This window comes from Cricetulus griseus (genome assembly GCF_003668045.3).
Source record: "Cricetulus griseus strain 17A/GY chromosome 1 unlocalized genomic scaffold, alternate assembly CriGri-PICRH-1.0 chr1_0, whole genome shotgun sequence".
Classification (NCBI taxonomy): domain Eukaryota; kingdom Metazoa; phylum Chordata; class Mammalia; order Rodentia; family Cricetidae; genus Cricetulus; species Cricetulus griseus.
The window spans coordinates 59939849-59955443 of NW_023276806.1; the positions used below are offsets into that span (position 1 = coordinate 59939849).

Consider the following 15595-nt stretch of genomic DNA (forward strand, 5'->3'; position numbering starts at 1 on the left):
TTTTTGCCATTAAAAAACTTTATTTTTATTTTATTTTTTTACAAAGGATATCCCCACCTTGGGGTGAAAATATATTTGGATAAGTACAAAATATAGTTTTTGTCATACAAAAAGGATACACAAAATACAAAAACAACAAAAATGAAACCACCATCAGCTCACATGCTTTCTGATTGCATAGTTCTCAGAAAAGGGTGGAACTCAGTGCTGACACAGGACAATGGACAAAGTGCTATGGCTGAAAGTGACTGATCAGGTGCTAGTGGCCACAGTGAAAGCAGTTAAGAGTCCTTTCTCCTAACACTGGGCAGAACATGGGTCTGGGGGCTTTCGTGAAAACCTGCAGTTCTCATTGCAACGCATGGAGACCCTGATCAGCGCTGCGGTATCTCAATGCAGAGGCTTACACACAGGGCGGCAACCCTTCATATTCGAATCAGAATTACACAATTTTGCACACTGGGACAAAGTCTCAAAAAGTAATAACCAAGATGAGCCTTCAATCTCAGCGCTCAGGAGGCAGAGACAGAGGGATCTCCGAGGCCAGCCTGGTCTATGTAGAGTTCCAGGCTAACAAAGGATAGAGAGACCCCATCTCAAAAAAAAAAAAAAAAACCCAAACACAAAAATCCATTTTGCCCTGTCATTGGGCTTAACCCTTAAGACACATAGTAGTAGAGTTTACATCTGCAATCGAGATTAAAACAAAATTGACAGGAGCTAAAGTGCTAAGAACATCACCTTAGAATCAATTCCAAGGAGTCACACGGAAATAACAGATTCTCCCATTTGATTAAGTTTGTAAGAGAACACAGTGCAACTGGCTGTAAAATGGCTTTTATGGCTGTTGGTGGGTGCAGCCACGACTGCTCTGAGCCTAGGTTAAAGTTCACTGGGAGCAGCTACCCTGTAAGTCACAGGGTGGCCACCATCACCCAAGCCTAAACCACACAGCCTTGGAAGATTTTCATTTTCCTTTTAAGGTTATAAAAAGGGAACACTGATTAAAAAAATATTACTAATAAAAAAACACCTCTTCCAAACTTTGGCCATGATTATCTAGTATGTGAAGCTGATTCTGTCCCCCATGGCACAGAAATGCATGGTCTGCTGTTAACCTGTAACTCCTCCAAATAAAAAAAAACCTTGTAAAGACCATGCCAGAAGGTCATTCACACCGACTCAAAAACTGCGGACAATGTCTTCATTTCCAAGATCTGAGAGAAAGTGGACGGGGTCTGAATTTTTTAGAGTGTTCTTCTATCCACCCAGCAAACGCTCCTACACCACAGGGCGGGCACTGGCTGTGTCTGCGCCACTTGAAGCCAGGGACCCGCCTGTTGATCACCCAGATGTGGAGTCAGAGGCTGGGGTGAACCCGTTCTCCACTTTCAGACTAAGTCTCTGAAACACTGGCGTCCAAGCAGAGAGGGGAAAGAAATGAGTGAGTATAGACGCATCTCTTCTCCCACGGGCTCACTGCACGTTGTTGTTGTTGTTGTTGTTGTTGTTATTGTTAACAGTGCAGGGATCCACCTGGGGGAGGAAGAGGGAAAACAGCATTTTAGTTTTTTAGGTTAAGTAGTAGAAAAGCCATGAGTTTAATAACTCTTTCTTCCTTCAGGACAAACTGAGACAAACTGTCAAAAAAAAAAAAAAAAAAAATCGCACATCTCACCTCAGTGTAGGTGGGTGGAGGCATGAACTGGAACTCGGGGGCATACATAAAGATAGGGCTGTCCTGAGCACCGTCCATGTCATCTAGCAGAGGCGTGGTGGGGCTCTCTAGTCGGTGGTCTTCAGGAATGATGTCCATATAGCAAGGAGGGGCTACAAAGAAAATGGATGACAAAGTCAGCCAAAACCTGCCAGATCACCACAATTTCACAAAGCCCCGTCAGGCCCAAAGAAAGCAAGATACCCACCTTCTGGGGTATCTGGGATGTTTAGATCTATCCAGCTCATTTCAGAGCTCGTTCGGCTGGCCATGCTGGAAGTCCTGCTGCTCAGACCTGACCTGCTGCCAATCACCAGGGGAAGGTCAAGGATGACTTTCTTGGAGCCAGGAACACTAACATAGATCTGTAAAGCAAGGTGGCAGTTTGTCAGAAGGGTTGTGTAGAGAAAGCACTCAATTTGTAACACAAGAATTGTTTCTCTTCTAGGACCAAGCCGCCATGACACTCACCAGCAGGGAATACTCCACGCGCAGGATGTGGCAGCCCAGGATGGATGGCCTGATCTTCTGCACACGGAGGCTCTTGCCTCGCCACGAGGCGCAGGTCCCCGAGATGATGTGATTGCCTCTGACTGAGGATAGCTTCTGCGTTAACACTTTGGTCTGGCCATTGGCAAGGTAAGTGTGCCGAGCCACAATAGCTGCTTTGGGGACCACAATCCGGGAACATGTGTTCTCGAAGTCGGCATGGATGGAGATGTCATCACCTGGGATTCAAGATGAAGAGGGATGAACATCCGTTTACTTAACGGCACTTCCTCTCCTCCATGCCCCCCTCCAAGCCCACGGCTCTGGCCACCCTGGCTACATTTTAAGCATGAGGATATTACCTTCACAGAATCCTTTCCTTTCAATTCGAGCAGAGACGGACACACGCCCATCAGGGATGAACATGCAGGAAACTTTCTTCTCCTTTTTAGCGGATACCGGTGCCTGTGTAGGAGGACACAATGTTTTGAGTTATTTCCATGCCCCAAGCATCTAATTTGTTATCCCCAAACAAGGAGAACTAAATCTCACCATTAAATCAGGGGTATTGACATCCACTAGATCCATCACTTCAAAGTTTTTCTTTGCCTCCTGAGTCGGCTGGCTGGGGCGATCAAGGAAAGCCTTCACCCAGTAGTCGACACAACCGTATTTTCCTTTGAAAGATGTTCCCAGGGGCCTGTGACAAAACAATGAAAAAAAAATTAATGCTCTCTAAGAACAGTAAGAGGTCAATGGGGGTGGGGCTTTTAGAAACAGAGTCCAAGGTGCATTTGGTAGATGCCTACCCTTGAGGAAGTTCAAAGCCAAACTTGTACTCGTATTTGTTTCCAGGTCTCATGATCACCATCTCGTTCTCACCTGCGGGGAAACAAAGGCAAGGGTCCATTAGGTTCCCTATTACATTTCAAAGGCATCTGTGAAAACTGGGCAGCAGACAAGGTTATTTTACTTCCACGTCCATCTCTTGCACGGTGGAATAAAAGATTCCAGTGCACTTTCTTGGACAGAAAGTTGCAGAGCCAAGCCCACAACTACGAAAAGGCCCATCCAGCACGGTTGCCCCAGGAATCGGGTACAGACCGCGAATACATTAATCTTTAAGTAGCTAAGGCTTCACCTTAGCAAACAGCACCTCAGAAACTACAAATCACCCCTGCGGGGGTGGGGGAGGGGTTGGTGAAATACTTGCAAATTAAAACTTAAAAGTATCGGAACCAACACAATTCAAACTATTAAACGAACGACTCAACTCCAAACCCTTGCTGGAGGCTCCCGTGCCTCCCCTTGTCAAAGCGCCCGTGCGAGGAAGAACAGCTGGAGCTATCTGTGTCTGTACCTGTTGGCTGGTCTTCTAGGAGGAGCGTGTCTTCATAACGCAGGTAGTCCAAGGTCTGTTTGCACTGCTGAGACCCTTGCATCCACAGGACCTTGGCCACTCCGCAAGCCAGGATCCTGACGGCTTTGATCCGAGTAACTTCACACACTTCCACTATCACCCGGCCGGCCACCTTCTCCCCGCTGCCGTACACCTTCTCGGGGTCGTTGAAGACCACCTCAAAAGACTTGATCTTCTTGAACATCACCATGATTGGGTTCAGCGGGTTCCAGATAAACGGAGGCGGGAGAGAAAACTCGTAAGAGCCCTTCACAGCAGATGAAGAGTTCACTCTCCGGAAGGCAGACAGGGCTTGAAAAAACCCAAACGAAAAGCTAAAGGAGCCCTTTAACAAAACCCCAACAACTTCTCGAAACGGTGCCTGAGAGCTTCGACCCTGCTGGCTGTGCCCAAGGCTTTCAAGAGGAAAGCAGCGGCGGCTGTCTCTTTGCTCCAGCAGCCGGATGAGCCCAGGAAACCCACGAGATGAGGGGTGGCGAGTGTCAATCGGGAGCCGGAAACGCCTTTATATAGCTGCCGGGCTAGGAGCCCCACGCGAGCCCTGGCTCAGAGGCTCGTGCAGCCCTCGTGCACAGTCCTCCCATTGGCTGCCTGGCCCTTGTTTACCAGGCCTCCGACCAATCCGCGCGGCCGCAGGGGCGCGTGGACACGGTGTGCTCTAGCGGGGAAAACGGTTGTTGTTCGGGTGCGCAGCCTCGCCGGGAGGACGGGCGGGCGGGGCTCGGGGCGGCGGAAGGCTCCCCCTCCCCGCCGGGAGTTGGAAGGCCCTGGCCCGGCGACCCTGAACCCCATCCAGGGACTCGGCCTGGGAGCAGGGTTGTTTGGGTGTGATTTTTTTTTTTTTCTTTTTTTAGGAGAAGGAAAATGTGCTTAGGAGAGGATTTCATGCCCCCTCTTAGCCAGCGCAATTCATTTCGAGGCGACTGTTTATTCCTGGCTTCCAAATTCGCCAAGTCTGTGAAAAACAATCCCATTGCCCCAAGGGTTCTTCAGCATTGGGTGGAGGGTGAGGGTGCGGCTGTGTTAGAGAAAGCCCACCCGGTGTCTTCCCGTTGCATGTCTACTGAAGAACAAAACGCGTGTGTCAGATATTTTAAGCCCCCTTTCAGAAGTCCTCATGGGAAAGCCGAGACCTTGTTCTGGGGTGCCCCCTTCCCCTCACGCCCCTATGGACTGTCCCTCACCCGTGTGCACTCTCTTCTGTTCTCTGTTCTCTAGAACGGAAGCAGTAAGGGAGTGTCCACATCCTGTTGCTTTTCCCCAAGTCTCTTCAGTCTACCTGTGAAATTGGGGAACACTTTGTATATGTTCCCTCATTTACCTCATAGCTGCTTTAATGAGGTGTGTACTTCACACTGAGGTCTCCCTCCGTCCCTGTTTCTCCAGGAAACAAGGGGTGGGTACAATAAATAAATAAAGGAAGGAAAGAAGGAAAAGATCCATCACTCCTGACTTTGTTCCAGAGTTCCTGTCACTTTTTTTTTTTGTCTTCATCATCTCTCCAGACTCACTAAATGAAATGCATATCCCTAAGCCTGTTGCCCAGGTTGTATTGGCTTCACTTGGCTATCTGGTAAACCAAACTGACAGAGGTGCCTCCAGGTGCTGACTCAAGAAATAACTCTTGAATGTGCTAAGAAAATGTTTGTGTAGAAGAGGGATCACCCCCCCACCCCCGCCCCGCCTTGTCTTTGAATGCTAGACTCCTTCCATATTTAGGCAGAGTTACTAGGAGATTGTTGTTTTGTTCCTTGTGCTGGAAAATGAAGACAATGGTCCTGAATTTAAGATGGGGAAGCAAAAAGCCTTTGCATATATGAAATTCTGCCTTCTGCACAATTAGTAACCTGTTCACTGCTCTTAACAGCACCCTCCCCTTGCTCACATGCCTTAACTGGGTTGACATCCTAAGGCTAACAAGTTGCAACTCAACCTCAATGTTAAGCAAGCTCAGAGTTAGACATCACAGGATTGAAAAACATACACACAACACCAAAGCCTAGGAACATGTTGATCCTTAGGGTGTGTGTGTTTGTTCCAGAAAGGTAACTAGGCTTGAGTTAACAGTATTGATTAAGAACAAAGGAGGTGGGACTCTCACTAATTTTAGTTCCAAACTGTAGTAGGCATCTTGGAAAAAAAAATAACTTGTTGTTATAAAACATCAAAATGTTTACCAAAAAGTGTATATATCGATATTGTTAACTAGTGTGGTATGTTCAACCCCCAGAATCCCCCAAGTAGGAGAGAACCAACCCTGACCTCCCCGACCACCCGACTGCTCACTCCCAGAGAACACAAAATAAGTGAAATGTAAACAATTATTGTTGTTGTTGTTTAAGATTTGAGGAGATCAGAAGACAGGAGGAGAGGTGGCTGTTACCGGGTCCCAGGGTGTTGACTACGGACTTCTTAGAGAAAACTTAATGCTGGTATTTGAGATTGTCTATGGAGTACTAAATTTTTTTTAAAACAATCCTGTGTTCAGGGCAGTGGTGGCACAGGCCTTTAATCCCAGCACTTGGGAAGCAGAGGCAGGTGGATCTCTGAGTTTAAGGCCAGCCTAGTCTACTGAGTGGAGTTCCAGGACAACCAGGACTGTTGCACAAAGAAACCCTGTCTTAAAAAAAACCAACAAACAAACAAAAACCAAAAGCAAAAACAATGCTGTGGATAGTTTAGCCTGTGTGACTGTCTTTTCTTATCCTTTTTTTTTTTTTTTTTTTTTGCAACACTCAGTTCAGACCACTTGTTTGTTCTGTGTTAGGCCAAAAATCTGTTTAAGTTTGGCAGTGGCAGCTGCTTCCTGGGCCTATAGCCAAGGCATGTTCTGAATTGGCTGCCTCCTGGACAGGCTGTTTATAACCTTTCACCTGGTATTCTGATAACAATCTGTCCCTACACACACACACACACACACACACACACACACACACACACACACGCCCTTCTCAGTTCTTGGATGGAAAGAAGAAAATCTCTTATAAACTCTTGCCCTACAAACAGTCCAAACTCTGGTGGGTACAAGGATAAAGACAGTTGGGCCCAGGAGGAGCAGTAAGGTAGGGCTTGGCTCGGGAGTTCTGCAAGTGAGGTCATCGGCTACCTGCCCCTTTCCCACCCTCTTCTTCCTGGTACTAGTAGGAAACCAGTGGTGTTTGTCCTTTGTTTGTTTTACTCTAGATGACCTGATACCCAACACTGGCAGCCCGAAAGCCCAGGGGACGGAAGGAGGCAAGGCCTCGACTCCATCTCTCTGTTCTTTCACCTCTGGCTTTACAGACTTTCAGGGCTGTAAGGGCTCAGCCAGGAATACAAATCATGAGTTTTCTTAATCTCCTGTCAGACTCTCCACTTTGTCAATTTGTCTTTTCCTTCATCTACCCCCTTCTTTCTTGTTTTTCCCTAAGGAATGTTAGTTTAGAAAGGGGAAAAATGTTAAATAGACTACAGGATTTGAGACTACCCAGATGGATACATGACTGCAAGTCATAGATAAATAAGAATACCTAAATAATTATATGATATCTTAAGAATCCAAAGAAACTTTTGGGGGGGGGTGGCAAGGTTGAATGTATCCCAGACTGGCTTCAAACTTGTTATGTAGTCAAGGATGACTTCAAACTTTTTTTTTTTTTTTTAAATAGGATTTCACTATGGATCTCTGGCTAGCCTCAACCTCTCAGAGATCCACCTGCCTCTGCCTCCCTAACACATAATCAAGCACTCTCCCAACTGACACTCAGCCCCAACCCAAGCGCCAGTTCTCTTGGTGCTTATGTCAAGGCTACTTTATTTGTAAAGTCATCTATTATCTTGTTCTAAACAGAATTTAAAGTTGCATTATTTCATTTAATTCTTACAATAACCCTGTGGCTGCAGGTTAATTAAATCAGGCACAGAAAGGCTCAGTGATTTGCTCGAGGTCACAGGTTTTGTAAGTACATCGAGAACTTAAACCTGGGTCTATTTGTTCCGTGCCAGGCAGGTGACTCACTCCCAGCACTGGGAGAGTAAGGCAGGAGGATTGCCACCATGTCATGACTCGTCTGGGCTGTATAGTGAGCTGCAGGCCAGCCTGGACTATGGTGTGACATGCATCTTGTTCCATCTTTGTAAAGACATTGTAAAGGAAACAGGGCAAGACTCCGAGAGTTTTAGAGTTAAAGAGCACTCTAAATAGTTCCCTTATTTTGATCATATGATTTCCAGCTAATGTCTGGTTGGACCTTCTGCGGGTGCCTGGTGTGGGAGGGCTCTGCATAAAACACCTCATCTGGAAGTCCACTCTGGTTATTGAGGTGTCCTGAGTTAATTTTCTTTTTAGATGCCTGAGACAAGGTCTTGCCTGGCTACCCAGGCTTGTTTGGAAGTTCTGGAGCACAGCTGTTCTTCTTGCTAAGATACACCACAGCTGGCTTGAGACCTGAAAGAGAATATCTTAACTCAGCTTTGTCTGTTTGAGTAAACTCCCTTTGTAGTTTGGTTTCTTCTCTTCCCTCTAGAACAGTGGTTTTCAACCTGAGGGTTGGACAACCCTGCACAGGGGTCACCCAAGGCCATTGAAAAACACATTCCCATTCATACGAGTAGCAAAATTACAGCTATGAAGTAGCAACAAGATAGTTTTATGGTTGGGGGTGGTCACCACACATGAGGAACTGTATTAAAGGGTCACAGTATTAGGAAGGTTGAGAACCACTGCTGTAGAAGGTTTTCTGGAAGACAACAAAGTGGGTTTGGTTGTTTTATTTATTTATTTATTTTGACAATTCTATCGTTAAAGAATTAGACATCCATCTTAACTGTTGGACTTTATTCTAGTCTCCTTGCTGGCAATTTGTTTCTCTTCTGCCCGCTCTCTCGGAGCTTTTCCTAGACTTATATTTATTATTTTTCGTGTATGTGTCCTTTGCCTGCATGTGCATCTGTTTACCACATGCACGTCTGGTGCCTAAGCAGGTGGTGAGCCTTCATGTGGGTGCCGGAAACCAAACCTGGATCCTTTGCAACAGCAGGTGCTCTAACCACTGAGCATCCCTCCAGCCCACTGGGCTTCTTCTCTCTTTGCTTCTCATTTCATCCATCTGTACATCATTCTTTTGTAAATAATATTAAAACTGTGGGTGGCAGAGAGCCCAGAGAGATGGCTCAGTGGTTAAGAGCACTTGCTTTTCTAGGGGACCCGGGTTCCATTCCCAGCAACCTCGTGGTACCTCACAACCATCTATACCTCCAGCTCCAGAGGGTCTGACCCCCATTCTGGCTTCCATCAGAACCTGTATACACATGGTATATGGGCATACAGCAGACAAAACACCCATACACATTAAATAAAAACAAAAAAGAACCCCAAAACCCCCAAACTAGGCTGGGGATATAATTCCAGCCCAGCATGAATGGAGCCTTAGGTTTGAGGAGCATTCAAGAGGTGAGGGGAGAAGGGCCACTCCAGGCAGAGTGGTGCCCACCTTTAACCTCAGCACTCGGGAGGCAGAGGAAGGTGGATCTCTGTGAGTTCAAGGCCAGCCTGGTTTACAGAGTAAGCTCAAGGACAGCCAGAGCTATACAGGGAAACCCTGTCTTGAAAAACCAGGGGGAAACAAAGATCAGAAGTCCAAGGTAAGGCCATCATGGATGACTTGAGAGCTTAGCCTAAAAACAAACAGAAAAGCACGGTACTGTGTTATTAGCCAGTCTCCAGCACTCTAGCCAGCAACTCGAATTCAACACTGTCCCCAGCCCCCCAATTCACTAGCATGTTTCCTTTAAAAAACGGGGGAGATGGAGGGACCTTACATATCCCAGGCTGGCCTCTATCTCCTGATCTTCCTACCTCCATCTCCCAAGCACTACCTTAGACTTCTTAGTATTCTTTGTCTAATCTCTGCTAATTTGGGCTACAACTAGATTAAGCCAACAGGATTTCTTTCCTGTGAGCTCTTGTGATTTTCTAAAACCCCGTGTTTACTGAGCCTCACTCAAATGCTCCATCCTTGTGTCTAAAGCCTTCACAAAGTGGTTGGCCAAACCTGCCTGTCTCATTGTCCACTACTTCCTGATCCACAAACCTGGGAACTCAGTGTTCTTTACTTACACTTTTCTCTCTACCTGGAACATCTGCCTTCCCTCCCCAGCCCTGAGGTTTGGAATCCTATACTGGGCCCCCCTCAGCCAAACGGCTTTCCTCTCTGATGTCTTGAGGACAAGTCTCTCTCTCTCTCTCTCTCTCTCTCTGCTTATAACTAAATACTAGTTTATTATTATCTTTAAAATACTCCTTAGGGTGTGTTTGTGTTTCTCGGGTCCGTTCACAGGTAAGGTGCCCTTTTTCCCCCTTAGATAATGAGTTTCTAGAGAACAGGGCCGTCTTTTCTGTAGCTTTGTGTTCTTCCTAGTGTCTATTAGTGTGCGGCTCACAGGGTAAGTAGAGACTGAGCTCATGGCTTGGAGACCCTCTGTAGAGGAGGATGTGCCACAACTTGGAACCTGGCAGTTTTCATGCCAAAGTTGGCTTTTAGTTTCTTTCTTCCTTCCTTCCTTCCTTCCTTCCTTTCTTTCTTTCTTTCTTTCTTTCTTTGTATTGTTGTCGTTAAATGTTAGATTTTAAACCTCAATTCCAGTTCTTCCCGACTCAAAATCTATGGATAGATCAATTATGTATCAGAACAAGGGGTGAGGCAGTGAGGGAGAATGGTCTGTTGTTCAACTTGCACTGTGTTGATGTAAAGCTCCAGGGAGACGGGACGCTTCGTCCTTAGCCTTTCCTGAAAACTTGCCCTTTTCTGAGAAATTCTTTCTTCACTAGCTCTGGAATTCAGTTGGCTCAGCCCTGCCACCCAGCGGGTAGTTAGATGCATTAGCAAGGTCCTTGCTCTAACAATTGTCAGAACATGGGCGCTTTTGTGGTGACCTGACACTTGGTCTAGAACATTCCCCTGAAGGTCAGGGATGATAGTTCTTGAACATGAGAAGAAGTAGATGAAGGAAACAGTGTTCATGACTGAGGAGGAAGCTATATACTAAAGCAGTTTCCCATCTTTTTTCACAAAGGTGACATTTAGCAGCACTTTTTTTTCTTAGCTTGTGTTTAAGAAAAAAATAGCTGCTGGGCTGGAGAGATGACTGAACAATTAAGAGCACTGACTGCTCGCTCTTCCAGAGGACCTCAGTTCAATTCTCAGCAACCACAACTGTCTGTAATCCAGCTCCAAGTGATTTGACACCCTTGAGCAGACATATATTCAGGCAAAACACCAATACACATAAAAATAAAAATAATTTAAAAAATAGTTGTAAACTGGGGGTGGTGGCACAGGCCTTTAATTCAGGAGGCAGAGACAGGTGAATGTCTGTAAGTTCTAGGCCAACCTGGTCTACGTAATGAGACCTGTCAAAAATGGCAAGACAGTTAACTGCTATGTATTTATTTAATTTTGGTTTTTCAGGACAGGGTTTCTCTGTGTAGTCTTGGCTGCCCTTGAACTCACTCTGGAGACCAGGCTGGCCTCGAACTCAGAGATCTGCCTGTCTCTGCCTCCCGAATGCTGGAGTTAAAGGTATGGGATACCACTGCCTGGCTGACAGTTGTCTTTTATTCAGATGATGTATGGATTAAAAAGTCTTTAAACTAGTGTCTCTCTAATCCTTCAAACAATAAAACATCACCTCCTTTGTCATTTCCTGTGATTTCTCCAGACTCAACCCTAACCGTCTCCCTACCCCAGCAGCAGGCTAAGTACCTTTCATGTGTATATTGATAAGCAACTTCGTAATGGTTTTGTCTATCTCTCCTCACTAAATAGACCCCCTCAAAGGTTTAAACTGTATTATCACCTGGCCTAACTTAAGGGCCTTTAAAAAGCTTAAAGAATAAATGCAATCCTTATACCTGAAGGCTGAGGCAGGAGAATTGCTAGGAGTTCAAGGCTAGCTTGGGACAGAGTGAAACCCTGTCTTAGCACAAGTTCTGAAGAATGGTCACAGGACGGGGAGATGTTGGCAGAGCACTGCCTAGCATCCATGAAGTCCTGGGTTTGATCTCTGGTACCTAAATAAGCCTATTGATGCCGCTTGTAATCCTAGCACTTGGGGAGACAGAAGGCAAGGGATCAGAAGTTCAAGGTTATCCTCTGAGTTCGAGGCCAGCCTGAACTTAATCCCAACACTCAGGAGGCAGAGGCAAGTGGATCTCTCTGAGTTTGAGGCCAGACTGTTCTACAGAGTGAGTTCCAGGACAGTCAGGGCTACAGAATGAAACCTGTCTTAGAACAAACAAATAAATAACAAAAACAAAAATCCATGAAATACTTTAGCTTCTAGGTTCTAGCTTGATCAGCTAATGTAGCTCAGGTTGGCTTCAAACAAGAGGTGATACCCCTGCCTCACTTCCCAACTACTACAATTACAGGCAGGGTTTCTCTGTGGCTTTGGAGGCTATCCTGGAACTAGCTTTTGTAGACCAGGATGGTCTCAAACTCACAGAGATCCGCCTGCCTCTGCCTCCGGAGTGTGCCACCACTGCCCAGCCATTTGTTTGCTTTTAAATCTAGTCCAATCTAGACCCTTCTGATTGTCTGTAGACTTGGCTGTGACAGAAGCAAGGCAATGCATTTCCTCACAAAGAGAAAATAAAACCATGACATAACCTCTTTTTTTTTTTCAGGTGATTTAATTTTAGCAAAGGGACTTTCAGATCTTGTTTGCAGTGGGGTAAAGTGGAAGCGTGGATGGAGAGACTGTTTAAACCTAATTTTAAAACAAATGTAAGATTTGTTTTTATTTCATGCCTAGAGAAACTATTGTTTGTATGCTAATAAAAAATAAACCAATTAAAAAATAATTGGCCAGGTATGTGGGAATTGGATCCTCTGGAACTAGAGTTAAAAACAGTCATGAGCTTCCACATGTGGGCACTGGGAGCCGAACCCAGGCTCTGTGAAAAAGTAACAAGTACTCTTAACCAATGAACCATCTCTCTAGCACTTAACCCAATTTAAAAATACATATATTTAAGTCAGGTGGTGGTGGCGCACGCCTTTAATCTCAGCACTCTGGAAGCAGAGGCAGGCAAATCCCTCTGAGTTCCAGGCCATCTTGGTCTATAGAATGAGTGTGTGTGTGTGTGTGTGTGTAATAAGACTCTCAAGGTGGCTTATAGATGTAATCACAGAAGTCAGGAGGCAGAGGCAGGATGCGCGCCTCTTGTTCACAGCCAACCTAAACTAAGCCACACAGTGAGAATGAGTTCCAGGCTGATCTGGACTACAGTGGAAGACCTTGTTTCAAAAACAAACAAAACAAAACAAAAACACAATTATGTACATATGACTTAAGTAATTGATTCAAGGTAGGAGATGTTCTTTACTAAAGACAGGTACAAGAAACCCTTGGTATTGAATCACTGGTTCTGTGAACTAACAGCAGAGAATGTTTCCAGACAGCCTTGTCTATGTGTAAACAATGATACAATGAGGCCAGTTAGTATCACAAAGAAGCCGGCTTTAATTATCCTTCCTCATTTGTTTTTCAACACTTACCCTCCATTCGCACTAGTGTGTGTGTGTGTGTGTGTGTGTGTGTGTGTGTGTGTGTGTGTTGGGAGGTGCTGTTTGTTTTTGCTTGTTTGTTTAAAAAAAGATTTTGTGCTACACAGGCTCATCTTAACTTGCCACATAGTAGAGGCTGACCTTAAACTCCTGACCCTCTGGCTCCCAAGTATTAGAAGCCTAAGTGTACTACATTATACCCAGCCAGTTGTTTATTTCTTTGGTTATTTGTTATTTTTAGTGGCATACAAACAATAGGTTTCATAACAATGCACACTCTGGAACACACACATGGACTATACATATGAGAGAGCATACACAGTTTTATTTCAGTAGGCATGGAATTTCACTGTTCTAGTGATGATGAACACTTTGTCCTGAAAAAGGGCAGAAACTGAGCAAAGTCTTGGTTTTGGATACCCAGTCTTCTCTCCCTTCCCTGTTGCTGCTCCAGTTTCCTGGCTCTGATTTTGAGAACGGCAATTACCTGGCTTTGAATATTGTCTTTTCTCCTTGAGATGGGGAAAGAAACTTGCCGTGTTGTGTATGTGGGTGGGGTAGGGAGGGAGACGTTGCGGGTTGATTTGTAAAATGGTTGAGGTCACTCACAAGTTTAAAAAGTAAGGGTCAGGTGTGGTGGCTCACACCTTTAATCCCAGCACTCAGGAGGCAGAGATAAGCAGATCTCTATGAGTTCTAGGCCAACCTGGTCTACATAGCAATTTCCAGAACAGTCGGGGCTACTTAGGGAGACCCTGCCTCAAAACAAAAACAAACCAAACAAACAGAAAAGAAGGGGAATCAGGCGTTGTAGCAGAATAATTTAAGACTAGCCTGGTATAAGTCATGAGTTAGAGGCCAACCTTGGCCACAGCAGGGAGTGGTGGTGACTGGGGTAGCCTGGGAGCCAAGGCAGAAATGTCCCGCTCACAAATGAAATGTAGTGTAGTTAAGATTTGCGTTGTGTGCGGTTGGAGGGACGACTCAGGGATTAAGAGCACAGACTGCTTCTCCTGCAGAGTATCGCTCGCATCTTCTGACAAGTGTGATTCCAGTATCCGACCAGTGCCCTCTGCTGGCCCCCATACGCATTGCATTCACATTGATAAATCCACATTCAAGACACACATGATTTAAAGAAAATACTTTAAAATTCTTTCAAAAAATCATCAAGATAAATGTAAAAATGTTAAAATAAAAAATCTTTTAAAAATCACTATATTTTAAATGTGTACAGAAAGCAGCTGCCACGAAGCTTCCGTCCTGAATAGTTAGTTGTCGCTTCTCTGCGCTTTCGTCTGGTGTTCTAGTGTACTTCCTATTGCTGTAATAAAAGCAACTTGGGAAGAAAGCGGTTTGTTTCAGCTTACACATGTAGTCCATCACTGATGGAAGTTAGGGCAGGAACCTGGAGGGAGGAATTCAAGCAGAGGCCATGGAGGAAACACTGGCTTGCTCCACACGGTTTGCTGAGCCCCCTTGCTTTTTAACAACACCCAAGACCTCAGGCCCACAGTGGGCCAAGCCCTTCCACATCAAGTATTAATCAAGAAAGTGCCCGGCTGACTTGCTTACAGCCCCATCTGATGAAGGCATTTTCTCCATAGACATATTCCCTCCGGTTTGACGCTGGCTTGTGTCAAGTCGGCAAAAACTAACCACTATATCTGTTTTGTTTGCTTGCTTGGTTTTTATTTTTTTCTTTGTGATGCTAGGGATGGGACCTAAAGCCTAATGCTAGGAATGCACTGAAATGTATCTCTGTTTCTTAAAATTTCTAATTTTATATGATTTGTTTGTTTGTTTTAGAAAGGGTTTCACTATGTAGCTTGGAACTCACAGAGAGCCTCCTGCCTCTGCCTTCTTCATGCTGGGACTACAGTTTGCCACCACACCTGGCTTTATAAAATAAAACAATAGCATGTTTTATTATGTACATATATTTCCATTTTCTTGTTTTCTTCAGAAGACAGAATTTAAAAATATACCAGATGATCTTTTTTTCTTTAATTTGCACTTATTTTGTGTTGAGTTTATTCCCAGGCTGTAAGTTTTTGTTGCTTCAGTTTCCTGTAGGACAATGGTTCTCAACCCTTGGGTCATGACCCCTTTAAAGGGGGTCACATATCATATATCCTGCATATCAGATATTTACATTATGACTTATAACAGTAGCAAAATTACAGTTATGAAGTAGCAATGAAGTAATTTTATGGTTGGGGTCACCACAACATGAGGGAATGTATTAAAGGGTTGCAGCATTAGGAAGGTTGAGAACCACTGTGTCTACGATGTCTTTTTCTTCCGTGCAGCCTCCTCTTCCAGCTTAGGAACAATTTGTTTCTTTTCAATGAGGGTCACCTCCATGTGTTAGGAGGAGCTCATGTATGAGTTAATAAGATCCTGAGTTCTGATAGTGGG

At 45.0% G+C, this 15595-nt stretch overlaps 1 protein-coding gene across 1 annotated transcript; it reads right to left on the minus strand.

Annotated features, from left to right (window-relative positions):
• Window positions 1–4129, minus strand: Txnip (thioredoxin interacting protein). The gene is made up of 8 exons (XM_027393701.2): window positions 3567–4129; window positions 3016–3088; window positions 2759–2906; window positions 2569–2671; window positions 2189–2445; window positions 1926–2082; window positions 1679–1830; window positions 1–1536 (listed from the first exon to the last, which is right to left on the minus strand). Exons 1-8 carry the CDS (start codon window positions 3814–3816, stop codon window positions 1477–1479), a joined length of 1200 nt encoding a protein of 399 aa, XP_027249502.1. The 5' UTR covers window positions 3817–4129; the 3' UTR covers window positions 1–1476.
• Between the last annotated feature and the right edge of the window lie 11466 nt (window positions 4130–15595).

Excerpts from the sequence above, each read along its gene's own strand:
- Txnip (XM_027393701.2), bottom strand. The coding sequence starts at position 3,816 with ATGGTGATGTTCAAGAAGATCAAGTCTTTTGAGGTGGTCTTCAACGAC. Across the intron at positions 2,672-2,758 it reads TCAATACCCCTGATTTAATG|GCACCGGTATCCGCTAAAAA; the intron begins GTGAGATTTAGT and ends CCTCCTACACAG. Across the intron at positions 2,083-2,188 it reads GCGTGGAGTATTCCCTGCTG|ATCTATGTTAGTGTTCCTGG; the intron begins GTGAGTGTCATG and ends CTTGCTTTACAG.